At 39.2% G+C, this 27,707-nt stretch overlaps 1 protein-coding gene across 1 annotated transcript in view; it reads left to right on the top strand.

Moving 5' to 3' along the window:
* Positions 1-26,540, top strand: part of LOC114651223 (high-affinity choline transporter 1-like) — a 43,759-nt gene extending 17,219 nt beyond the window's left edge. The window contains exons 4-8 of the mRNA XM_051927067.1: positions 2,975-3,123; positions 8,202-8,345; positions 13,126-13,279; positions 15,030-15,247; positions 25,957-26,540. Of these exons, the coding sequence (XP_051783027.1) occupies positions 2,975-3,123; positions 8,202-8,345; positions 13,126-13,279; positions 15,030-15,247; positions 25,957-26,484 (1,193 nt within the window). The 3' untranslated portion in view covers positions 26,485-26,540. The remainder of the gene's footprint in view (positions 1-2,974; positions 3,124-8,201; positions 8,346-13,125; positions 13,280-15,029; positions 15,248-25,956) is intronic.
* The last annotated feature ends 1,167 nt before the right edge of the window (positions 26,541-27,707 follow it).

The following is a 27,707-nucleotide window of genomic DNA, read 5'->3' as shown; positions in this document are numbered from 1 at the left end:
TGCCCAGCTTTCCTCACCTCTCACCTATTTCTACTCCAGAAGAGATACTGATCAGTCTTGGGGACTCAGACAGCATTTCTATAATATATAAAAACTTTTTAAAGCCCCTTCCCTTCAAAGTTTTCAGAGTAAAATGGGAAAAGTATCGCTTACTCAGCATTTCAGAAGTGGAAGGCAGCCACGCACAGAATTCACTCTAGCTCCATATGTGCAAAACATTAAAATATGCAACTTAAAATCTTTTATCGAGCACATCTATCTCGTTTGAAATTATCCAAGATGTTTCCAGGGCAAGATCCAACCACCAAACATTACAATCGAGCTGAAGCTTCACTGGGCCACATGTTCTGGACCTGCAACAAATTAACATCATTCTGGGCAAAAACTTTTTAAATGCCTATCAGACAGCCTTGGTGTCACAATCCCTCTTAACCCACTAACAGCTGTGTTTGGTGCACTTCCAGATGGGCTTAAAGTGGAGAAGGACAAACAAACTCTGATTGCCTTTACTACACTATTAAACATAGACTTATCTTGCTCAACTGGAAGAATCTTAACCTACCTCTTTTAGGTCAATGAGTAACTGATGTTATATACTACTTGAATTTTGGAAAAAAAATCTAATTCTCAGTTAGAGGGCCTGTTCAAAACATTTATAAAACCTGGCAGGAGTCAGGAGGTTTAGTTTTGTTAAGTTTGACTTGATTGTATGGAATGTTATATGCTTTTAATAAATTTAACAAAACAGAAAAAAAGAATAAAAGAGCTGAGCCTTTCCATATTATGAAGGGAATTAGTACAGTGGAGTGAGACTGTTATTTTAAAATGAGTTCATCAAGAACATGGGTTCAGAGTTGGAAACTTGTTAAGGGTAAATTTTGTACAAACATTAGGAGGTTTTCCTTTACACAGAGAACCATAGACACTTAGAATAGACTTAAGACTTTAGGGACTTTCAAAACTCGACTTGAAGTTTGTTTAGAACAATTAAGTGGATAGGACGGACAAGCTCTGTTGGGCTGAATGGCCTATTTACGTCTAGATTGTTATAATATCCTAATGTTCTAAAAAAACATATCTTAAATTCTTGGCTGTCTGCTGTTTATAATATTTGTCTAAACTGTGCAGATTTTTTTTCTTATATAGCACCTTTTTATAATGAACAAAATTCCAACACTCTATAATAGTGCAGAGTTATAATGCAAGTAGCTGTGCCACCCATCTAAGAAGGGGTGAAATCTAAGTAATTAACATAGACCCCAGCGTTAATGTTTGCTGTGCACCATACAATGCACATGTCTCTGTTATATGCCATTTGGTATGGGATTCTTAAAAGTAGTGTTAATGTGTGTGATGCACCACCTATTGAAATGGCAGAGACAAAGCAACTGGATGGACACACATACACTAATCATTTCATTAACATGTATTGTTTACATGTATATTTTTTGCAGCTGGAGCACAAGCACACCAAGTGAATTGATCTGAGTTATAAAGTGAGTTAGCAGTGGCAGCTGAACCTGTAAATTTTGAGATTACTGTCCTATTCCTTAGACATTAAATTACATTGCAGAAAAGCATGAGTCATGTTCCTTCACCAGTCCTAAACTCTCTTGGTTATAATTTGAAAATCCATCTACAGCTTTGTACATGCTGTCTCAGCATATAAACATGTGTATTTAAAATGTATTTTATGTTATATGCTATGCTGTAAGTGATTTTGCCAAGTTGTGAATGCAATAATAATAATTTAAGGACTTTTTTGGTTCCTTTTTTGAAACATGTTTCAATGCTTTGTCTACTCATCTGTGTGTCCTTAATTAGAAAGTCATGCAATCGATAATAAAATATGAAATTAAATTTGCAAGCAGACAGGGTCCTTGAACACATAAATCAATGTAACAATGTCAAGGCCTTTGCAAAGTACATAGTGATGTAACCTGCTCCCATCAGTCCACCTGTGATCCTTCAAACAGATTGATGTATTTTTCACAATTTGTTGTTAAATTCCACTTGACATCTCTTACTAACTTGAGATAGATAGATAGATAGATAGATAGATAGATAGATAGATAGATAGATAGATAGATAGATAGATAGATAGATAGATAGATAGATAGATATAACTTTATTATTTTCTACAGAAGATCTTTAAATCAATAAATACATACACAATACAATACATACACAATATGACTTAAACACACACCAGAATGACTAAAAAGAAAGAAATTTTAAAAAGAAACAAAACTTCTTGACTTGGCTGTCACAGTCCAAGTGAGGCATTATGTAGATATTTTGCTGTTAGTATAAAGCAGCCCCAGTAGTATTTCTTGACATATTTCTGTTGGTTGCAAGTACTCAGTGTTAGTTAACTTGCCGGTATAACTTTAGGGCTTCCTGTCCCACATCTCTTGTGTCCGACAAACTAACTCATCTTGTCTGGGAGCACATTTCAATGATACCAGAAGGATGCAGAAGAACAATTAATTATGGTGAGCATCAAAGTTGAGCAACATTCTGTGCAACTTGAACTTTATCATGCACTCCATTAAAGTAACAGACATATGCATGCATCATTTAAGATGGTATAAATTCATTCATTGAAATTGGTCTTCTTATTTCAGAATATTTTATCTTAATCTGCAATGCATTAGCATCTCATCCAAGGGTGAATTTAGCCTTACACCCAGTACTGCTTCAGTGGGCTCCACCCTCTGATCCTGAACAGGTATGAAAATGGAAAGATGGAATTTTTAAACTTAAATCTTGTATTTATTGTTTTCCAATTTCTTCATAATTTATTTTAATAATAACACTTTATATACTGTAGCACCTGTGCAATACTCAAGGTACTTAACAAATAGAGAACATATCACTGATGTAATGTCTAACTTTTGTTTTACTTTTTGTTTAAGGGGATACATAATTTAACTGGGCACCCTCTCTGGTTATTCTGTGTCAACTTTTACAGGTGGAATGATGAAAGTTATTTTGGGTATCGAATCCTATCAATCCATCATCATCTCTGCAGCCATTGCAATATGTTACACCTTACTTGGTGGGTTGTACTCTGTGGCCTACACTGACATAATCCAGCTCATCTTCATTATCATCAGTTTGGTGAGTGAGCATATCTTATTATTATATAATTATTATATATTATTATATCTTATTATTATATCAGCTCTAAACCCTTAGCAGGGTCCTGGAGGGTGCATGGGAGTTTGCCCAACCAGTCTACATGTTTTGTGGACTTGGAAAAGACGTTTGACCGTGTCCCTCGGGGAATCCTGTGGGGGGTACTCCGAGAGTATGGGGTACCGGACCCCCTGATAAGGGCTGTTCGGTCCCTGTACGATCGGTGTCAGAGCTTGGTCAGCATTGCCGGCAGTAAGTTTAACCCGTTTCCAGTGAGAGTTGGACTCCACCAGGGCTGCCCTTTGTCATCGATTCTGTTCATAACTTTTATGGACAGAATTTCTAGGCGCAGCCAGGGCATTGAGGGGGTCCGGTTTGGTGGACTCAGGATTGGGTCACTGCTTTTTGCAGATGATGTTGTCCTGTTTGCTTCATCAGGCCGTGATCTTCAGCTCTCTCTGGATCGGTTCGCAGCCGAGTGTGAAGCGGCTGGGATGGGAATCAGCAAATCTAAATCCGAGACCATGATCCTCAGCCGAAAAGGGTGGAATGCCCTCTCAGGGTTGGGAGCGAAATCCTGCCCCAAGTGGAGGAGTTCAAGTATCTTGGGATCTTGTTCACGAGTGAAGGAAGAATGGAGCGTGAGATCGACAGGCGGATCGGTGCGGCATCTGCAGTGATGCGGGCTCTGCATTGGTCTGTTGTGGTGAAAAAGGAGCTGAGCCGTAAGGCAAAGCTCTCAATTTACCAGTTGATCTACGCTCCTACCCTCACCTATGGTCATGAGCTATGGGTAGTGACCAAAAGAACAAAATCGCGAATATAAGCGGCTGAAATGAGTTTCCTCTGTAGGATGTCTGGGCTTTCCCTTAAAGATTGGGTGAGAAGCTCAGTCATCCGGGAGGGGCTCAGAGTAGAGCCACTGCTCGTCCACATCGAGAGGAGTCAGGTGAGGTGGCTCGGGCATCTGATCAGGATGCCTCCAGGACGCCACCCTGGTGAGGTGTTCCGGGCACGTCCAACTGGGAGGAGGCCCCAGGGAAGACCCAGGACACGCTGGAGGGACTATGTCTCTCGGCTGGCCTGGGAATGCCTTGGGATTCTCCCGGAAGAGCTAGAAGAAGTGGCAGGGGAGAAGGAAGTCTGGGCATCTCTGCTCAAGCTGCTGCCCCCGCGACCCAATTTTGGATAAGCGGAGCAGGATGGATGGCATATCTTATTTCAAAATATACTGTGATATGATGTACACTTTACAAACACATGTGCATATACTTGTGTGTATAATTATTGGCTCAGTATGCAGTAGGTGCACGTACCATGTGAAAAACGGTTGACTTATCAAGGGATGGCTCCTGCTTTCTGCTCAATGCCACTCTGGATAAGCTGTAGCAGTCCAGGATAATCTTTAGTACTCTGCTTGTTGGATTGCTACACATATCAGAACAGCAGTAGATGAAAGTGTGCTAAAGAAATGGAGATTGGTAAAAATATGAATCCAATACAATATGAAGGAGTTAATTGATTGCATGATGGTGTACAGGTTGCCACTGCTCCTGGCATGGAGTCTGCATGTTTTTCTCATGTCCAATGTCACTCCTTTCAATGAGTGTATTAAGAGACTCAGGTTAAGGCACTCTCTGGGTGCCTTGTCTGTTGTCTCAGTGTATGCTCTAACTATGGTGAGTGATGTCTTGGTGGACAATTTTATTTGCAGCTTTGCTCGGTGGTTGATGGGTGCCTGCAAGGTGACACTCCTCTGGTTATGGATGACTTCAATGCAACTACTGGCACTTACAGGGCTGGCAATGAGGACTTTGTCAGTCCCCATGAGTCTGGCAACCATGGTGAAAGTGGATCCATGTTCCTTGACTTTTCAAAAGGTCAAGGGCTGCACATTGCTCGATCCTGGATTCAGCACTCTGAGCCACATCATTGGACTTGGCACTCTAATACTGGTGATGCGGTAAACGATCACATCCTCAGGCAGATGCTGGAGGCTCCTACAGTACTGCAGGGTCTACTGAAGTGCCCAGTCTGTGAATTCTGACCACAGACTTGTTGTTGCTACTCTGAAGATCCAGCTTAGGTCCAGTAGGTTTCCACCTACTAGGAAAATGAGGCTGGACCTGGCCAAATTCCAAGATCAGGCTGTTTCTAACAAGTTTGCACACAGTTTGTGTGAGGAACTTGAAGACCTGGGTGTGGCTACAGATGTTAATGTGATGTGGGAGACATTCTGTGACAAGACCATGAAGGTGTTCCCAGAAGGAGGTGTTTCATCATGCAGGGCACCCCGGATATTATCAAGAGGATTCGCAGCACACGGCTTGATGGCAACTCTGGTCTGTAGTGGGAACTGGGAAGGACGGCTGCGAGGGCACTGAGGGCAGATATGGAGGAATTTTTACAGGAAATCTGTGAGCCAGTAACACACCATCTATGGTCTAGTGACCTACATCCTGCTTACAGAGTAATGAAAGCATTACGCACATCCAAATTTGTTCCTCAGACAGCCACAGTCAGGGTATGTGATGGAATGGTCCTTATGGATGATGCTGCAATTGTGACCGCTGGGCTGGCTACTTTAAGCAGCTGTTTAAAGCTGATCCTCCAGCTAGGACAGTGGACATCTCTGGATCACCAGTTCTTGAGGCGGATCCTCCAATTAGCTGTGAACTACCCAATTTCACTGAGATTCCACATGTGGTGAATCAGCTGAGCTTAGGGAAGGCTGCAGAGATCTGTGGTATCCGGGGTGAACTCTCCAGGCTGGTGGTAAGCCTGTCCTCCTGGCTTTGCAAGCAATCTTCGTTTCCATTTGGGAGACTGGTGTCATCCCAACTGACTGGAAAACGGGACTTGTCTTCCCTATCAGGAAAGGGAAGGGTGATCACCTGGACTGCAGTAAATACAAGGGAATAATACTGTTCTAGGTGCTCAGTAAGGTCCTTGCTAGGGTCATCCTCAATAGAATCCATGAGCACCTGTGGTCTGATTTTATGCCTAAGAAGTCTACCATCAACTGTATCCTGGCACTGAGGGTTCTCATGGAGCGCAAACACAAATATTGGCAGCTTTTGTTGATTTTCATAAAATGTTCAACTCAGTTGATCGAGCTACCCTTTAGGACATCCTGAGACTTCGCGAGCTTCCCCCAAATTTGCTGGATGTCGTTCCTGGCTTGTTCACTGGTACTGTGAGTGCTGTGCAGAGTGGAGGCAGAACCTCTGCGTTTTTCCCAGTTGATTCTGGGGTTCACCAGGGGTGTGTTCTTGCTCCTGCTCTGTTCAATGTCTCAAGAGACAGAGCAAGGATTCTGAGTGTCTGGGCTTGCAAGTGTTCTGGATAAAAACCAACATCCAGACCTTTAATGACCTCTTGGGCACAGCCATCAGCAGTGTGTCGATCTTGTCAAGAGATTTACTTACATCAGCAGCAACATTCATGTCTCTGGTGACCCTTCCTATGAAGTCATTAGACAGATTGGGAGAGCATGGGGGGTCATGAGGTTGCTGGAAAGGGGTGTGTGGTGCTCCTGATATCTATGCAAATTAACAAAAGTCCAAGTCCTTAGAGTCCTGGTGCTTCCTGTTTTGCTACATGGCTGCGAGACATGGACGGTATCCATTGACCTGAGACGAAGACTGGACTCCTTCAGTACTGTGTCTCTGCTGAGAATCCTTGGGTACCGCTGGTCTGATTTATGGTGAACGAGCGGATGCTTAGAGAGTCCGGAATGAAGCACATTACCTGCATTGTGAGGGAGCGTCAGTTATGGCACTACGGCCATGTGGCACGTTTCCCTGAGGGTGATCCAGTTCTCAGGATCCTCTATTGTTGAGGACCTGAGTGGCTGGGCCAGGCCAAAAGGATGTCCAAGTAACACCTGGCTGCGACAGATAGAGGGTGATTTCCAAGGGGTGGGACTGGACCGGGTGTCTGCCTGGGGGGTTGCCAAATGGGAATCCTGAGCTGTTTCTTCATCTGGCAGGTGAGGCAATGAGATTTGTCAGTACATGCTCCCCAACCTGACTTGAAACTGAAAAGACGGTGAATAAAATCAAGCAGGATTTATTTGGAGTAAGTCAGAGATGCGGTAACATTTTTCTCAAGGGAGTAAACAAAAAAGTAGTCAACAGACAAAGCTAAGGTTTCCTAATTAAGCTTCTTTTTGCATGTTTACACAAACAAGATATCTTAAAACAAAAAGAGCTTCCTGGTTTTTGTTTTCTACATTGTTAAGCATTAGTCTCTCATGAGTATTCCCTAAGATTTCTGAAAGTTGATTTTACGTCATCAGGTGGAATGAAATTCTATCATGTAGCAGTGATTACAGAAATAATTTAGAACAGATACGCTTTGATATCCAAAAAATCACCTGCATCATTTTTTGCACGTCAAAGCGTATCTGTTCTTCGTCATTTCTGTAATCACTGCTACATGAGAGAATGTCTTGACTTAATGATGGTGAGGGTGCAGCATCACACTATAAATTGAACTTTTTTTGGATGGGAATGGAGAACTTACCTTCCAAGCTCTCTTATTTTACACAAATGAGACTTTTTTTGTCCCATTTTATGTAGCTATTTATGCTTTTCCTTTTTATCAGGAGTAGGATTTAAAATGCAGTCTCCATTTCATGCTGAGAGTGATCAAGTACAACTTTCTATGTCCACCTTAGTGAACCCTTTACTCTTCTGTAATTTATATCTGAACATGTTTAAAGTCATTTAAATCTCTTACAGTCTGTCTTACTACACAAACAATGTACTTATGTGGGATGAATAAAATTATCTGTAGTCCTCTTCTGCTGAGACACAGAATCTAAGACTTGATACCAGAGAGTTCACTACATGTTAGGCAAGGCAAGTAAAATGTTTTGGATCTATAAACACAATTTTGAAATGTATAATTTTAGTGCATATTTGGGAAAGAGGTCTCTTAATTAATATTTTACTTGGCAGACAGAATCTATTAAAAGTGTGTAATATTTGCATCGTTGTCCATTACACATTATGTTCACTCATGTGCCTCTTTTTGTGTTTTTCTTTCATTTGCAGTGGATCTGTATTCCGTTTCTCATCTTAAGCCCTGCAGTCACTGACATTGTGTACACTGCAACTCACGCCTTACATCAGCCCCCCTGGATTGGATTCCTGGACTTGACAAATGTTTGGAACTGGTTGGACACTGTTATTTCAAATGTAAAGAATCAAATACCATAACAGTTAATTCATTTTCATGACTATCAGTATTATGAGCACTTGGTTGTGTCTTAGGGCACTTCAATATAAAAGTCAAAAGAGAGACCTGTTCCCATTTTCCTCTGCCAACTGTCATGACAGCAGCCACTACTTTCACCTATTAATTATCTTAACCCATTAAATCTAACACAGGGTCATGCAATCCCAACTCAGCAGTACTGAGTACAAAGCAAGGAGCAGCCTTAAATAGGAGAGAGCAGATATAAATAAAATGCATTATTATTATTATTATTATTATTATTATTATTATTATTATTATTATTATTATCATCAGTGTCATGAACCAGGAGTCGAAAAGCATGCAAGTCCCAAAAGCACTTCCAAAATTGGCCACTAGAGGGAGAGATCCCATCAAAAATCCCAACTAAACACAAAACAGACATTATAGAGTTTAGGTTTAGGTTTAGGTTTAGGTTTCTTTATTTAGTCATGTTTACACAGGAAAACATGAAATTTGCCTTCTCAGTTGCATCTAATAACAGGTAACAGACAGAATGAAATAAAACAGACAAATAGAAATAAGAAAGGTTAAGGTAAGGCAGTTAGATAAAACATATTTATACCAAAAAAAAAAAAAAAGGTAACAGGATATATATCAAAACCTTAAACATTACCTCCGATATTTCTTATTGAAAAGTCGTATGGCACTAGGAAGAAAGGAGTTTCTGGAGCGATTTGTGTGGGTTTTCAAAGCAACTATCCTTCCTGATTTACTGAAGTTTAGTTCTACATGTAATGGATGTCTGTCATCAGTTGAGATGATTTCCAGTTTCTTTAGCATTTCCCTCTGACACACACTAGTCAAATCATCTACATTAGCCCCAATAACTTTAGCTGCATACTTCATAATCTGCTGGAGCTTTTTTGAGTTTTGGTTTGTCAGACTATTAAACCAGGCAATGAAACTGAAAGTGATCACAGACTGGTTCATACTACGATAGAAGGACAACATGAGGTCCTTGTCTACTTTAAATAGTTTGAGTTTATGGAGAAGAAATAAGCACTGGTTGCATTTAGAAAATAATTTTTTTGTATTTGTATTCCAGTTAAGATTGTTATCTAGGTAAGTTCCTAAGTATTTATATTCATTCACTATTTCTACCTCCTCTCCCAGAACTACAATAGGTGAACATACAGATTTCTGTCTCTTAAAATCAAATATAATTTCTTTATGAAATAAGACTTTTCTTCACAAAAAATGCTGTTCAATAACAATGAAGCGCTGTAGAACACAAAGGCAGTAGGGTTTGCCCAAAACAGTAAGGCAATCCAATACAACCAAAAGTCTCAATGTGAAATCCCAGAAGAGTCCAAAAAAAGAGAAAAATCCAGTTAATTACAAAGCACATTAAATGTACAAAAGCACAAGAACTCACCCCCTCTAAGCACATTTGAAATATATCACCAGGAACAGTGGAAGACCCTCCAGATTTATAGGATGGTTCCTAGTCGTGATTGGCCTCTTGGAGGGCTACCCACAAAACAAATGGAACATAACAAAGGCAGCTTACATACACAGGCAATGTCAAAAATCATGAATGATGCTCATAATCAACATAAATGAAAGAATCAGGAAATGAACAGCATGAATTTGAACGTCAGCCAGAGGAGCATCCCTGGCTGAGATTTGATAATCAGGTTGAAGCAGCCTTGTGTAGAATAATCCTAGAAACTAATTAAAAAGATCTTCATAAAAGGAGAAAAAGAAACCATAAATGTAAAAGCACCCAAAATGTCTGGCAGTGTGTTTATGTACAGAGTAGAGTGAAATTTTTACTTGCATGTCCATCCAACATGCAACACGTTGCCAACAGTCAATTCTGCTACATCACCAAGCTTACTATGGTGACTATTTTGTTTGCCTTGCCCTAATTAGAACAGCGCTGTTATATTTTATGCCCTGTAAAGTGTCCATGCTACATGTACAAAGCTGGGCATTCATTATTATGATGAAAATAGATAACTGAAACAAAGAAGCAGATGTGCTTTGTGATAAACAGCCAAGAAATATTACACAAAAGGTGTGTTATTTTAAACAGATTTCTAGATGTTTCGATGTTGTTTTCACTGGCTAACATTTAACCTTGCATTGCATAGTCAACATGGTAAATGTTACCCCTTGGTTTAATGTCCTGCTGATTCACTTAACAATTCAGACAGATTATTTTTTGTGAAAACTAGGGGGCTTGCCCCCTGCTCGCTTCGCTCGCCAACCTCTTTCCCCCCCTGCCAGCAGCCGCCTCTCCAAAACCCCTCTTAAATGGTGATAAAATGGGAAACAAATAAATTTTCTTTAAACTCCTCTTTGCTCGAGCAGCTGCTGGTGTGCTACTGCTGCCATCACGTGTGATCTGCAATTCACTTGCCTATCCCACCAGTGGTAGGCACTGTTGTGAAGAGGGTGGCTGAGTGCACCCCAAGGAGACGCGGCCACTCCTCCAAAACCCCTCTTAAATGGTGATCCATTGCGAAACAAGTAACAGGTGTTTTTTTCACCTTTTCTTTGCTCAAGAAGCTGTTGGCTTGCTGCTGCTGTGTGCCGAGTGATCCGCATTTGGTGCAGAGCTTTGAACATTTAAAAGCCTGTACAGCAGCTAAATATTCCATCTCCTTTCACTGTTATTTCCCCCAAGTAATATTTTAAGATTGTTTGCGCCAATGCGATCTTTACTCTCATTTTTGGAGACTTTTGAATTTTCCTATTTCCATTATCTCTGACCTGCTCTGCATGTGTATCACGGGACTTGCGTCTGAAGGTTGTAAGTATGGCGTGACTTGTCTGTCTCATGGGAAGTGAAAGTGTCTGTCTCTCTTCAAAAGATCGCGTCTCGACCCTAGGAAAAAGTCTTGTTTCGTTGCAAGTTTTCTTTTTTTTATAATAGATATTTTTTTCAATTGTGTTAAGATCCTGTGTTTGCCCTTACACATGCCCTGTGTTCCCCACACTGGGTTTTTTGGAAGTGCTTTTGGATCTTATGTGCTTTGGGTACGAGTTTTATAAAATATTTTTAATGCATGCAGTGATAAAAACAGCTGCATTTTTCAATCCAACAGATGGTATATCACAAACATTTGCAATAATAAAATGCATCACAATCATTGCTAAGGTTTTTACAAATCCCATACCTAATTGCATATAAGAGATACATAGCAACCAGATGGATACACAGACACACACATTGACACTTGTCCTTTTATTAAGTTGGATTTAATTATTTCTTCATTCATTTATTTCAGTAACACCCACACAACATGAAATAAGCTCTGAAATGAAAACCGTCTCTTTCAGTTGTCTATGTTGTGAGGGCGGGCTCTAGCGAGTCCTGTGATTTGATTGGTGAATCATTGACAGAGCAGATGTAAACTTCCAGCCATCAAGTACCTCGTTTACAGCAGTCACTTCAGATGCAGACTCCTGACGATCAATTTGGAGTTTCCTGAATTAAAGTCATCTCTTCTCACAGGAATTCTGTGTATCGGCTTCGCACAGTCACAACTTCAAGCTAGCGCATGAGCCACAGGATTCCCAAATCAAACAAAGTGCAAGCATTCACTCTACAGACAATTCACCAATCAATAAACAGCACTCACTAGAACCCGCCCTCTTAATTTTGACAAGTAGAAGTGGCAGTTGTCATTTCTGGGCTTACCTCATGTTGTGTGCAGCAATACTGAAATAAATAAGTGAAGAAACACGTAAATAAATACCGAGAGAAATAGGCAAAAATATATATATATTTTGTGACACATTTATTTATCTATATTCATATTTTGTGTTATTAGTTATTTCTTGTGACAATTCACAGCACTTTTATTTATTAGAGTATTTATTTATTTGCTTAGTTTTGTTGCTCCATACAATTATTTTACTTATAAATACATTCAGTTACACTGGAGATTATTATAATGTGCCTGTGGTATTGGCCATTTTCATCTTTTTTAATACTCTAGAAAGATGTGTAAATTTTAGTTTTCATATACTGTATAGATTTTAGAGTTTGTACTGAATGAACAAGTTATTTACTTTAATATATATAACTTTAATTCTTTTTTTTCACATGTTTCTGCTCAGAAATGTCAATTTCCTGTGATTTGCTTATTTGTTTTAAATATTTTATCAATGGTAACGTAGTTATTTTAGATAAGGAAGACAGGTTGAGGTAAGGTAGACAGAAGTTTCCACCTTTAGATCACACCACCTGAGTGTGGCAACATGTTGTGTGTTGATTTGTACACACAAGTAAACATTTTGCTCTACTTTATGAACATGTATCATTTTTTAACAGAATGAAGGACTTATTTTCTGTATATACTTCTTACTTACTCTTTTTTCATTTAAAATGAACTGAAAATATTTGGATTTTCTATTGATGTTGATGTCATAGTCCTTTAATGCTGATTAATGTAAAGAATAATCCTAAGACAATGTATTAAGATAATATACCATAGTCCAATAAAATGTGAAAAGGAGGCTATGCACTTCTAGAGCCACTTTAAACTGATATTGCAGTTTTAAAGCACTTTTATTTTGTGTACTCTCATAAATTCTGCTGCCCTTTAATTGACAGAATAAAGACCAACTCATGAGGCTTTCGTCTGACCTCTCACAGTCAGAACATGACATTCAGATTACTAAGTGATTTATCACAAAAGCTGACAACTACCATTTTCACATGTATAACAGTTTCATTAATGCACACGTTTTCAATTTGCTTTTCAGAGTTTCGCTATGGTTTGTTTTCAGACTTTCTACCAGAGAGTCCTGGCCTCAGCCAGCAGTAAGGTGGCACAGATAACATGCTTCCTGTCGGGCGGGTTTTGCTTCTTCTTGGGAATCCCATCTCTGCTGATTGGAGCAATGGCAGCATCAACAAGCAAGTTTCTGTTTACATTGTGTCTTAATTTATAGAGTATTTACCACTTCTGGAGCCTCACAAATGTTCTCTGTCTATACGGCAATTCTTTTCACCTCAAGTCAGATACCAGAGGTGGTATCCATGGTGGAAGATGCCTTTTTCTAGATAAGAACCCTAGAATCACATTCAAAGTCCAGCTAGGCCAACCTGCTAGGTCAGTCAGTGATGATTCAAAATCAAAATCAAAAATGAATCTTTTCTAAGTGGTGTTATAAAGCGAACAGCTCAAGTCACATGACAAAGAAGAACAGCTTGCTCCCCACTGAGACAAAATGCATCATGTTACAATTGGTAAAACCTATATATATATATATATATATATATATATATATATATATATATATATATATATATATATAACAGTAGGGGGCCCTAGAGCTCCCTTGAACCCTCAGGTACCACTCCAAACACCAGGTAAAACTCCAATTATTATTTATTTTATAATAATACTGTGCACAAAGCACCCTCCACTCCACACTACACATACAATACTATAAACACTCCAATAATCAATAATCAAACCAATCATCCTCTCCCAGACGCATTGCCACCCTTCCACCCAGCTCAGCTCAATGTCTGGGCTTTCCCATAGTCCTTTTATACTCCCCGACCCGGAAGTGGCTCCAGTCCAGCAGTCCATGAGTCCCTATGACTTCCGGGTCAGATTAAAAGTCCTTTTCTTCAACCTGGAAGCACGTCGTTCCCTCCGGTCATATGATCATGACGCACTTCCGGGTTATAGGGCGCATACAAGTCCTTGGGCCTCCCTGCAGCGTAGCCTGGTGGGCCTCCATGGTGTCCAGCAGGGTTGGGAATAAAAACTCCATTGTCCATGATTCTCTGCTGGTCTTTGGGGCACTCCCATGCTACAGGGAGGGCTCCATCTAGCGGCCTGGAGGTATTGGCCGGGATGAATGGCCGGCCATATCTCACAATATATATATATGTATATATATATGTATGTATATATATATATATATATATATATATATATATATATATATATGTATGTATATATATATATATATATGTATGTATAGATAGATAGATAGATAGATAGATAGATAGATAGATAGATAGATAGATAGATAGATAGATAGATAGATAGATAGATAGATAGATAGATAGATAGATAGATAGATTTTTTTGATGCACAGAATTAATGGTTTTCCAAGTTTTTCTAGTAGCCATTTTTCCATATTTTCCTGATAGTTCATTTGGTGCATCTCATAATGTACAGTATTTCATGGGGCAAGACCAAAATGCATTTGATATAGCATAGCTTTCAAATAGAACAGTATCACTAAAGTCAGTAACTATCTCTCCTTCAGCTGTATCATATTCAGAAAGACTCCAGTTACAAAGAGCACAAAGAAAACTTCATAAACATTCTAATCCATTTACATTTCTTTGCAGATTATCTAATAATTCATGTAAAAAAATTCCAGATCCAATGACATAGCCACCCTATGCCAGGCCTGACAAACTTCACTGTATATACAACTTTCATAATCAATTTATGTACAAACTGTTGAACATGTAATAACTTTTTAACAAGTTTTAGATTTGTAGAATTTCATTACAGATAGATGCACTGTCTTCCTCACAGTTCCTTTGATTTTTAAGCCATAACTTGAGATTTGAGTGATTACCCATTAGTGGTAACTGTCACACAGTAACTAACACTGCTTGTCATTCCTTTATGCAGACTGGAATATGACCAGTTATGGACTTCCCACACCACTGGACAGGGGAGAACCAGGGAACATCATGCCCATCATGCTGGAGCACCTCTGCCCCACTTATGTATCCATCATTGGCATCGGAGCGGTATCTGCTGCAGTGATGTCCTCTGTGGACTCTGCTCTGTTGTCTTCCAGTTCCATTTTTACATGCAACATCTACAAAAAAATACTCAGGAAAAAGGTAAAACATCCAATCACTGTAATATTCTACACTGGTGGAACATGCAGGCTTCTGGTCCTCAAATAAAAGGGAATTGAAAGGAGTGTAGTCCACTGTGGACGAAAAACAACAGGCTTAGTAATTTAACTCACAGAATCAAGGAGTCTGTGGTGGGCTGGTGTCCTGCCAAGGATTTGTTCCTGCCTTGTGCCCTGTGTTGGCTGGGATTGGCTCCAGCAGACCCACGTGACTCTGTGTTAGGATATAGTGGGTTGGATAATGAATCTAGAGAGTCTAGAGAATCAAGGAGTTATTTATAATTCTAGATGCAGAATTAGAGACACAGTGGGCAGAACAGCATTTGCCAATGTACGTCTGACCTTGCACCATTCCTTTTATATGCTCATGTGATGCCCCAGTTGCATGATTACACGTCAAGCAAGCAGCTTTCACCACATCTGCAAAATTCTGCTAAAGTCCCCTTTCTACTATTGCTGGTTTGTTCAGTTCTTTATCAATTGCTATCCCAAAGATCAATGCTGTGACTGCTATTACAGAATCAGCTAATAACAAGTACAAGATATACAGGATTAACAGTTTAAAAGTTATACTGATCCAGCCATCCATCCATTTTCTAACCCGCTGAATCCGAACACAGGGTCACGGGGGTCTGCTGGAGCCAATCCCAGCCAACACAGGGCACAAGGCAGGAAACAATCCTGGGCAGGGTGCCAACCCACCACAGAAGTTATACTGATTTATACCTAAATTAAGGTTAATACTTGAATACTTCAACACTCCCACTTTTCATCCATATTGGATGATAGTTCCACATTAGAAAAGGAAATGAAAGGTCAGAGTCTGGACGGATTACCATGTGTGCCCCAAGTGTAGCTGAAGAAGAGCACCAAGAACAGAGGAAGATTATAAACTTGATTAGACAAAACTGAGAATTGCAATAATTCCTATAATGAACATAAAATTTTTTTTTTTATCCACTCAAGTACCCACATCACACTGTAATGATAAAGTTGAAAAATAAATTTGAATATGTAAGCACCATGTCATGAGAGGGTAACAATAGAGGCTCCCACGCATAACAAAGATAAGGAGTTGTTGATGTTGCATATGTGTTTGTGTCATCCTGAAATATAAGGGAATGGAAAATGTACTCCGAGGTGGCATAATGTAGAAAACGAAAGAAACTTTTTATTGAAAAGATAGAATAGGGCATGGAAAAGACAAAGATGAAGCAATGGAAGAATCTAATAAAACGTTACCCCAAAATCCTGAAGTACCATGGCTGTAACGGCTTTAGTCCTGTGTAAAGTGGCAGTTCAGGACATCACCAATTGTAGTATTTGGCAATGTTATAAAGGTGATTTAAAGTCAATTCATCAAAAACAAAAAATTGGCAAAACAGCAGGCATAAAAGCGAAAAATTAGAACTGAGTTATATTATAGTGGGTTTGAATAAATGTCTACCCACCAAATAAAAAATAAAAGTCAGTAAATACTTTTACTCAACGAAAAGTGGTATCTTCCATTGGTCTGTTTCACATTTTTAACTCTTTGAAGGCTGAATATTTTTTCAATAAAACACAGTTTTCTGAGAAGCACACAAAGCAACTTTTCCACACAGCAATCAACATAAAACGTCTGTTGCTGCCAGTTCGGCAGGAATGCTCACCAGGCTGGCTGCCAGACTATTTTCTTGTGGCAGGGGCATCACAATCTGGTTTGTACCTCTTGTCATTGTAATTGGCGGTCCTCCCAGTTGAGGAAAGAAAAAATATAGAAGCTGCTATCTATGATGACATGACGCTTCTGTAGGTGCTGCCATTAAAACTGTGTCCCTGTTGATCAAATCATTTGTGTCGCAGAGTGTGATGGCAGTTGTTTTCTTTATGTCATTACTGCCACAAGGTTGGAGATGAGATGAGCATAAGGGAGGAGTCTTAAAGATTATGTTATCTATAGCGTAAATTGGACTGATTGAGAAATGGCATAGTTTAGGGATTGTTTTCACTAAGGAAAATTGTAAGTTTTCCTGTTGACTCAGTTTTGCTGGAATTACTTAGTACAGGCTAAAACTATGGCAGGTTCGGTTGGCTCCCCCCAGTTCCACATTGTGTGGTTAGGTGTAAGGGCTGTGTGCTTTAATGAAATCCTGTTCTTTGTAAGGAAATGAGGAGAAGTTGGGAGCATGCAGTGATACAGTACCCACCGCACGACAAACCACCTCAGGATCCTAAATTAGAACCTGAGTGCAGCTGTGCAATGGTGACACCTCAGCACCATACTAGTTGCAATGGAACAGTGTGAGGTTTTTACAGTCACTTGAGTGCCAATCCTGCCACCAACCTTCTAGTTTTCCCTGGAAGTTGGAGGACCTGCTTGAGATGTCTATATTTGTAGGCCATGGAAGTGTTTGTTTAAGTGTTTCATCTGAACAACTATGTTTAGGTGTCAGACGTGTGTGTGTGGTATGGGCTTTTTTTTGTCCTCAACTGTTTTAAAGGTGTAGGCACTGTTTTGGATGTCAGCTATGTATGTAATGTGTTTGAAATTGTTTATTCATGCAGGTCTTAAGGAAGTTAAGACTGATCTTGTGGTTTGGTATACTGTATATGGCAGTGTCTTGCCGTGTTATTGTTTGTCATGCATTGTCAGTGAAACGATTCCAGCTTGGGCCGAGGGTGCGGTAAGGCCATGGAAGGTGTTGTTTTCTTGGCCAAATAATATGTATGACTTAGCTTTTTGAACAGAGGTTACAGAGGAAATTGTCAGGGTTAGTTCCACACTCATTTTGTGTCCTTCTGTTGACCTGTGTGTCATTGGTGTGTGTATCAGTTTCTTTCACAATTGGAGCTGTTTGTGGATGTACTTCCTTGGTTTTCCTCCCAATGTCACTGGGGTTTGGTCCATGTCAACAATGCACACTGCATGCCAACACCCCCTTTCTGTTTGTGCATGGCCGTGCACTTCCTGATAGGGGATGCAAGCTTCCTCATCTTTGGTGGTTGTGAGAAGGACTCTAAGCCAAATTTCACGGAGTCAGACATCCAATTTATGTGGCGCATGGCATCTGTCATGACATAAGCAGTCGATTGAGACCAAGATCAAGCTTCAAAAGCCTGGGTTACGAGGGTTTTTGCATGGCAAATGACAACCTTTAGATGATAAAATTAGACTTTACATGAGTTGCAAATTTTCTGTTCAATTGTCTGTTCATTAGTTGTCCAGTATGGGATGTTTTTGAATTGCTTTAGTTTCAGTCAGTCAAATGATCAGATTTCTTTCTTTTATGAAATCATTTTCCTAGTAATTAATCCACTTTACTCTCATTTCACTGTTCATCGTCAAGGTGAAGGTGAGTGCCTTATATAGCACCTTTAATATTGTGTTTTAAAGAGCTGCTGACATTAATTACACCTTGCAATGGCCTTATCCATATATATATAAAATGCTAATGGTTGTCTGTCGCACAAACTCATGATCCCCTGGGCCTCAGACATAAGTCTTGGTCTCTGTCAGCAGCTTATGCCGTTATACAACAACAACAATATTTATTTATATACTAGCAAAATACCCGCGCTTCGCAGCTGAGAAGTAGTGTGTTAAAGAGGTTATGAAAAAAAAAGGAAACATTTTAAAAATAACGTAACATGATTGTCAATGTAATTGTGTTGTCATTGTTATGAGTGTTGCTGTGTTTTATATATATAAAATACACACACACACATATAAACATATATATACATATACATATACACATATATATACATATCTACATATATATATATATATACATATACATATACACATCCACATATCAACATATATATATACACATATATACACACACACACGCTTTATGGGTGATGATTGTTTTACTCTTTTTATCTTTATTTTATTTTATTGTAGAATCAACTCCTATCTGCGCACAGCAGGGCAGCCGTGGGCGGATGCGTATGGTGTATTCACTCCATGTTATCGTGCATTGCGCTGTCAGTGGTATTTTGATAAAAGAATTTGAACAACATATAAGAAGCGTATAAATTATTAAACAGTAAAACATTAACATTTAAGAAGTAAAGTTACATTAAGTACTACTGCAGTGCCTTCGGGTATACCTCATTTTTTGTTTGCCCATTACATGCTTAAATGTATACATTTTTTGGTGCACCTACCCGAGAACACGCGACATATAACCGAGCGTGGGAGAAGCATGGATTTTAAACACGCGTTGAGTTCATCTGCTGGTCTCCCTCGTGGAATAACTGGTAATGTTTGAGTAAAATCTACAGCGAGTAAAACGACATTACCTCCTATTTTTTTTTTTACGATCTCTGAGATCTTGCTTTTTTCGGTTCAAGGCTTCATAAGCTCTTTTATGTTGTATGGTGTACTTATCCCAAACCATCATCTTTGAATGTTGCAAGACTTTCGCCTTGTATGTAGATCGGGGTAATTACATTCATTGCATTCCTAGTCTGAATCACAATCTGATTGTATGGGTGGTTACCTGGCACTGTAGGGTTGCCACCCGTCCTTTAAAATACGGAATCGTGCCGCGTTTGAGAATGAAATTGCGCGTCCCGTTTTGAATCAATACTGGACGGGATTTATCCCGTATTTTTTTTATCATTTTTTTTTTAAAGCAGCGTCTCATGCAAATCATCCCACACGCATTTTATGAAGATGCCTCCTTTCCTACTTTTGATTGGGTAATACTTGATGTCATCGTTAGTTTGATTGGTGTTTTTAACTGTCCAGTGAGGAGGGCGTGTCTTTTAAGTACAGTCTGCAAAGTGTTGGCACTGAGATGTGGCGTCAGCGCCATAGTTGAAGCCCCTAACGTTGCGGTCAGCAAGTCGGCTAACATCCGCCATGTGCCGTCTTTCAGTTGCGAGAAGCAGATCATAGAATGGTTGAAACTGTTGCCCCTAACGTTGCGCCACGGCGTGTGGTTCGTTTATACCTCGTGTCTTCTCATTAAACTTTTATCTCGCGAATATGTTATTGCAATCCACAGCGGGAGCGTTTCTATAAACTTAATTTAAACTTACGTTTTACACCGTGCTTTGTTTCCCTTATGAACATGCTTGTATGCTTAACTCGCTCCGTTCTCAATTGTTTAATTAATTTTTTGCTCTTCGCTGTTTGCGGCTGTTCCTCCATTTCCCCCTACTTCGTTCTTTTATCTCGCGAATATGTTATTGCAATCCTTAACGGGAGCGTTTCAATAAACTGATTGAAAATAGTTTTGCATTTACCTTTTTAGTAAAAGGCGAGCTTTTAAGCCTGAGAAATCACCCCGTAAATGCACACGTTTAATTGGACATGTGTTAATATGTATGGTTACACAGTATTAAAAGACAGTGAACAACGTCAGTTACCTTTCTTCCCGCGTTTGATAAAAGGTGAGCTTTTAAGCCTGAGAAATCACCCCGTAAATGCACACGTTTAATTGCACATGTGTTAATATGTATGCTTACACAGTATTAAAAGACAGTCAAAAATTAACGTCATTTACCTTCGTTCCCGCGTGTGACTCGTGCTGTAAATGTCTTCCTTGTTTTTAGTTCACGTGATTACGTAGGAGGCGTGATGACGCGATACGTGACTCCGCCTCCTCCATTACAGTGTATGGACAAAAAATATGTTCCAGTTATGACCATTACGCTTTGAATTTCGAAATGAAACCTGCCTAACTTTTGTAAGTAAGCTGTAAGGAATGAGCCTGCCAAATTTCAGCCTTCCACCTACACGGGAAGTTGGAGAATTAGTGATGAGTGAGTCAGTGAGTGAGTGAGCCAGTCAGTCAGTGAGGGCTTTGCCTTTTATTATTATAGATATAACACATTTTCATACAAATGATGTAGCTCAAAGTGCTTTACAGGATGAAGAAAGAGAAAAAAGACAAAATATAAAAAATAAAATTAGGCAATACTAATTAACATAGAATAAAAGTAAGGTCCGATCGCCACCACAGAAATCCGGAAAAAGAACAGCAGAGAAAGTAGAGGTTAGTACGGATTGTGGAGCCATGATAAAAATGATTGCTAAATGCATATACAGAATATCAGGATTAAACTAAAATAAAGCTATGAGAACGCCAAATTAAAATAATGAGTTTTTAGCAGTTTTTTAAAGTGTGCCACCAAATTAGCCTGGCGAATTTCTATTGGTAAGCTATTTCCAGATTTTAGGTGCATAACAGCAGATGGCCGCCTCACCACTTCTTTTAAGTTTAGCTTAGTTTGGAATTATAAGCAGACACTCATCTGAAGATCTAAGGTTTCAATTTGAGGTGTAAGGTGTAAGACATTCCGAAATATAAGATGGAGGGAGATTATTTAAGGCTTTGTAAACCATAAGCAGTATTTTAAAGTCAATTCTAAATGACACAGGTAATCAGTGTAGTGACATCAAAACTGGAGAAATGTGTTCAGATTCTCTTTTCCTGGTTAACATTCTAGATGCTGCATTCTGCACTCATTGCAATCGATTGATGTCTTTTTTGCGTAGTCCTGAGAGGAGTGCGTTACAGTAATCTAGCCGACAGAAATCAAGAGCGTGGATTAATTTCTCAGCATCTTGCAATGTTATGAGGGGGTCTAACTTTTGTTATATTTATTAAGTGAAAAAATGCTGTCCTAGTAATCTGATTAATATGTGATTTGAAATTCAGGTCAGAGTCAATAGCTACCCCTAAATTCTTTACCTCTGTCTTGACTTTAATTCCTAATGGATTGAGTTTATTTCTAATACCCTCATTATATCCATTTTTGCCAATCACTAAAATTTATGTTTTATACTTATTTAGTCTGAGAAAATTACTATTCATCCATTCAGAAACACAAATAAGACATTGTGTCAGTGAATCAAGAGAGTCAGGGTCATCAGGCGCTATTGAAAAATACAGCTGTGTGTCATCAATATAGCTGTGGTAGCATATGTTATACCCCGAGATAATCTGACCTAATGGAAGCATGTAAATCGAAAAGAGCAGTGGACCCATGATAGATCCTTGTGGAACACCATAAGAATATCATGTGTGTTTGAAGTATAATTACCACAACTAACAAAGAATTTTCTACCTGCCAGGTAGGACTCAAACCAATTTTAAGACAATGCCAGAGAGACCCATCCATCCAAGGCAATTTTTAAGAATATTGTGGTCAATGGTATCAAATGCTGCACTCAGATCTAAAAGGATGAGAACACTTGCGACACTTGTACAACTACCCATGAATTGGATGTGCAGGGCACCTCGGGCACAAAGCTGGGCTCCACGTCTTTCTCAAAGCAGGCAACGGCTGGTGCTTGCAATGTAAAGAATCAGTTGGCCTGTGTAATGTGCTTCGCTGTCAACAGAGTTCACCATGCGTCTTTTCCTGTCAGGAACCCAAGGTGCCCATGTTGCTCAGCAGTGAACACCGCTGTGCTTTTTTAGGTCAGAATCAATGTGTAGCACTGTGGCTTTCCTATCAGTCACAGTGTGCGTCCATATCACTGCTTGCCATGAGACACATGTCATGGTTGGCAGGAAACCCATGTGGTGTTGCTGACAGGAAAAGAAGTGTGGTAAGCTCTGAAGACAATGAAGCACACTTCAGAGGTCGACTGATCATTTTCATCGCAAGCACCAGTCATACACTCCAAGCACAACAGAAAAAGTCTGTCGAATATGTGGTATGTTAGCAGGAAAAAAACTGCAGCAACATTGGATGGCAGTAAATGACATTGCAGTAACCCCTGTGGAGTGACCTGGGGTGTTGCTTTTCATAAGAGGTGCATTCACTACTTTTCTTCAAGGACCGTAAGTCAGAGTGTTACAAGTAATATAAAAAAAAAATGGTCCCGCAAAGGAATCAGGATTTTCCCTCATTTAAAATAAGATCCATATAGCATGTTTACATTTGCAGCCCAAAATTGTATTTTTTGTAATACAAATATATAAACACACTCATTTCATTTAATACAGCACAGTGGACACCTTGCTGTACATGCTCTATGCAGATTCCAGTGCCAGTACAGTAATCCCTCCTCCATCGCGGGGGTTGCGTTCCAGAGCCACCCGCGAAATAAGAAAATCCGCGAAGTAGAAACCATATGTTTATATGGTTATTTTTATATTGTCATGCTTGGGTCACAGATTTGCGCAGAAACATAGGAGGTTGTAGAGAGACAGGAACGTTATTCAAACACTGCAAACAAACATTTGTCTCTTTTTCAAAAGTTTAAACTGTGCTCCATGACAAGACAGAGATGACAGTTCCGTCTCACAATTAAAAGAATGCAAACATATCTTCCTCTTCAAAGGAGTCAGGAGCAGAGACTGTCATAAAGGCAGAGGAAAATCAATAGGGCTGTTTGGCTTTTAAGTATGCGAAGCACCGCGGCACAAAGCTGTTGAAGGCGGCAGCTCACACCCCCTCCATCAGGAGCACAGAGAGAGAGAGAGAGACAAACAAAAATCAATATGTGCCCTTCGAGCTTTTAAGTATGCGAAGCACGGTGCAGCATGTCGTTTCAGGAAGCAGCTGCACAAAAGATAGCAACGTGAAGATAATCTTTCAGCATTTTTAGACTAGCGTCCGTATCATCTAGGTGTGCGAACAGCCCCCCTGCTCAATCCCCCTACGTCAGGATCAGAGAAAGTCAGCGCAAGAGAAAGAGAAATGTAAGCTGGGTAGCTTCTCAGCCATCTGCCAATAGCGCCCCTTGTATGAAATCAACTGGGCAAACCAACTGAGGAAGCATGTACCAGAAATTAAAAGACCCATTGTCCGCAGAAACCCGCGAAGCAGTGAAAAATCCGCGATATATATTTAAATATGCTTACATATAAAATCCGCGATGGAGTGAAGCCGCGAAAGGCGAAGCGCGATATAGCGAGGGATTACTGTATAGTAAAAAAATGGCTCCACAGAGCACATAACATTTCTCCCCTAACGTTTTGAATCATTTCATGTCCAGCAACCTCATTAATAAAGGTAGGCAGGTAAGGTAGGTAAGACTACTTGACAGAATTGCTATTTGCAAAGCAAAAGAAATATGCATTAGATCAGTGTTTCTTAAACCATGGGTTGCAATCTACAGTATATTGGGCCCCAGACAAGTTTGTGATGTTTCTCCACGTGACTGTGTAGTGAAACTACCCGATTTCATCTAAGCATGTGTGAATTCTGTGGCGAGTGATATAGCGCCATCTATTTGGTATACAATTTATTTTAATAATGTTTACAATAAACAACACCGCTGGATGCATCACAGAGAGCTATTAGTTCTATGGCACAAAAATGCAATAAATATTCCATATTCCAATAAATATTCCCCATGACACCACCACCCCTCACTCAAACTGTTTTACAATCAAACTAACATGTCTTACGACCAAAGGAATGTATAAGAAAGGGAGAGAGAGGAGGGAACGACACAAACAAGCTGGTGAGGTGAAAGGACCGTATCGCTAGTTTGTCAAAATGATAATAAAGGGCCCTGCAGAAAGGTGTGATGATTTTTGGGGAGTTGTTGGGGATGAGCCAATAGGGTGTGGGTATATAGAGTGCTGTATCAGGGTAATATGCTAAATTTAGTTTTAGTGGCCACAGTCAAATTGTAGGGGCCTCATCATGTTTTTGCCATTATGGCATACAGTACATTGAATCCATATATGTGACAGATGTGCAAAGATTTCATATTAATTTTAAATTGCTTCAACAAGGATGAATTCTTTCTCATAACACCATTCTAAAGAGGTTTGATAAATTTCAACTTACGAATAGCAAGAATGATGTGTTTGTTGGACCACTGAAAACTGTAAAAACAGAAGAGAATATCAAAAGGGTGAGACAGGCAGTAGAGGGGAGCCTTCTGCAGTTGGTAGCATTGACTATTTTCAGGCTAGACTGTCCACTAAATTCTTCATCAAGATTTATCCCATCACCCATATAAAATACAAATAAAGAATTAGTAAACTAGTAAATAGTAAATATAACAATTTATTAGTAAATTAGTAATACTTTAGCAATGCGACTCCACTTCTTTACTCAGTTGATTGAATTGTTTCATGAAAACCAGAATATGCTCAAAAGTTTGCAAGCTTATTTAGAAGAAAGGTTGAACTCATTTTAAAGCCAGGCTAATAAATACATTGATTAATTATATTTTGACTTCTTTTATTACTTATTTACTGCCATGAGTCATGTGACTAAATTAAGTGACCAATCACACTATCTTTTGAAAAAAATCATATATTTGCCCCTCCCCCTTTCAACAAAATAATTTTATTTTCTCATTTTTTTTAAATTTACATAACGCATTTACATTAGCAGTGATATACACCAGCAATCTATTCTGTTTTGAATGATCATTATTGTTTTCAATGTCAATAAGTCTGCTTTAGATTTTTGTCTTTTAATAATTGGTGAGAAATATGCTTGAATGTAAAGAAAAATGTTCACTGCTTTTACTATATGGCCATTGTTATCTGTCTACATTATATATGGCTCTGCTGTCATGGTAGTAATAATTTTCTTGGGTCCCAGTATTTTGTTGATTTTCTCATTTCGGTCTTCAGACTAATAAGTGGAACCCCTTCCTCAGATAAATGTCATTTGAAAACCTCCACACCAAAACATCCAGTCTGATAAAAAGCTACACAGATCAATTTAATTTGACATTTTTTTTTAATTCACGTTTACTTTTTTACCTTCCAGGCATCAGACATAGAGGTAATGTGGGTGATCCGAATTACAATCCTTATCTTTGGAGTCACTGGCATGGGCTTAGGAATGGCAGCATCTTCAATTTATGGTCTCTGGCTCCTGAGTGTAGAGATTTCATTTGCTGTTAATTTCGCTCCACTGGTTTGCGTCCTCTTTGTTCCATCATCAAACAGCTATGGAGTTATTGTGGGCATTCTGGTGGAAGTGGTCCTGACACTGGGAGCAGGGCTGTCAGCACTCCACATCCCTCCCTTTATAAAGTATCCGGGCTGCAAAGTTGTCAATGGGGTTTATGTGCAGGTCTTCCCATACAAAACTCTGTCCATGGTGCTGTCCCTTGGGATTATTGTGGCTGTGTCACATTTGTCTTCCTTTCTCTTCAATCGAGGACTACTGCCTGAGACCTGGGACATTTATAACATTAAGAGGAAACCAGAGGTTACAGTTAGAAATACGACTTCGGAAGAAGTGGCTGAAGAAATGGTACTAAATGACACCAATCCTACCACCTGGAGTTGAAGAAAGGAGCGGGAGTAAACAGCGGACATTCACAATTGTGAGACATTCAGTTCACAACTGAATGAATTCATTCAGTTGCAAGTAATGAAATTACATTTTAAAAAAATTAGAGTATTTTGCCTCCAGGTCAATTTCAAGTTTATGTGGAATCTTTTTTAATTCTACAGGTTTGGGGAGTTTGTTTCTGTTGTTTGATTCAATATTTGTATCAGCACATTGACTTGATCAGAGTGTGCTGCAATCCTTGTAGCCGCCGAAGCATAAGGCAAAATCAAGCATGGGTAAAACGCATGTCAAAAGAAATCTCTCAGTTCAAAAGTTCATTTAAAAAATGTTTAGTGAAAGTTAAAAGCAAATAATCCACACAAGAATAAAAGAAAAAATAGTTACACCACATAGAATAAAAGGCAAAAAAAAGGAAAAATGTATCTTCTCTAAACTTAGCTTTTATGAGAAAGTTTAGTTATTTCTGTACTTAAAAGTTCTTTACTTCTTCTTTCTATTCTTAAAGACTCTTAGCTTCTTCTTCTGTACACTTTAAACGTACATAAGCGCAAGTTACTTCACACACTCAATCGGCCTGTAGCCCCGTTAGCACGAGCACGTGCCCAGGCACGGTCATGGTTTAAAAGTGTATGCCTCTACACCTTACACATGGCAAGGCTGTCACTAACTGAGGAATAATGTTTACTCAAAGCTGTTAGAAATGGCAAGAATATACCAATACAATTCTACTTATGGGGGTTTTAGGAACCTCTCATAGATTATGCATTGTCATCTAGTAAAATATTTATGAATCTTATATAACTAGGAAAATGGCTCTTACACATCCGGCCCCTAATTGTTTATGCTAGAGCAGAAATCAATTACTTTAACATTACTTAATAAGAGCCTTTACTACTTTACTGAACTTAAACCAAACTTAAGAAACTTAAAACTTAAATTCTCCTATAAAAACACAACCACTAAGCTTAAGAATCTTAAAATTAAGCATGCAAAAAGAAAAAAATAATCATTTCAATCATTTGCTGCTTCCTGGAGCAGGCCCAGTTTGTTCACAGGTCTGTCCAGTGTGCTGGTCTTGGTCTGCACACAAACTCTTCTGACTGCCCCTTTTGCATCTGGCATTGTCTTAATGATTTGACCCTTTACCCAGGAGTTACAGGGTGTAGCGTCTTGTAATTACGCCCACAATGTCCAATTTCTTTATGAACTTGTTGCAT

This window comes from Erpetoichthys calabaricus, chromosome 4, assembly GCF_900747795.2.
Source record: "Erpetoichthys calabaricus chromosome 4, fErpCal1.3, whole genome shotgun sequence".
Classification (NCBI taxonomy): domain Eukaryota; kingdom Metazoa; phylum Chordata; class Cladistia; order Polypteriformes; family Polypteridae; genus Erpetoichthys; species Erpetoichthys calabaricus.
The sequence above is the reverse complement of the archived record's forward strand: the minus strand, read 5'-3'. Positions and strand labels throughout refer to the sequence as shown.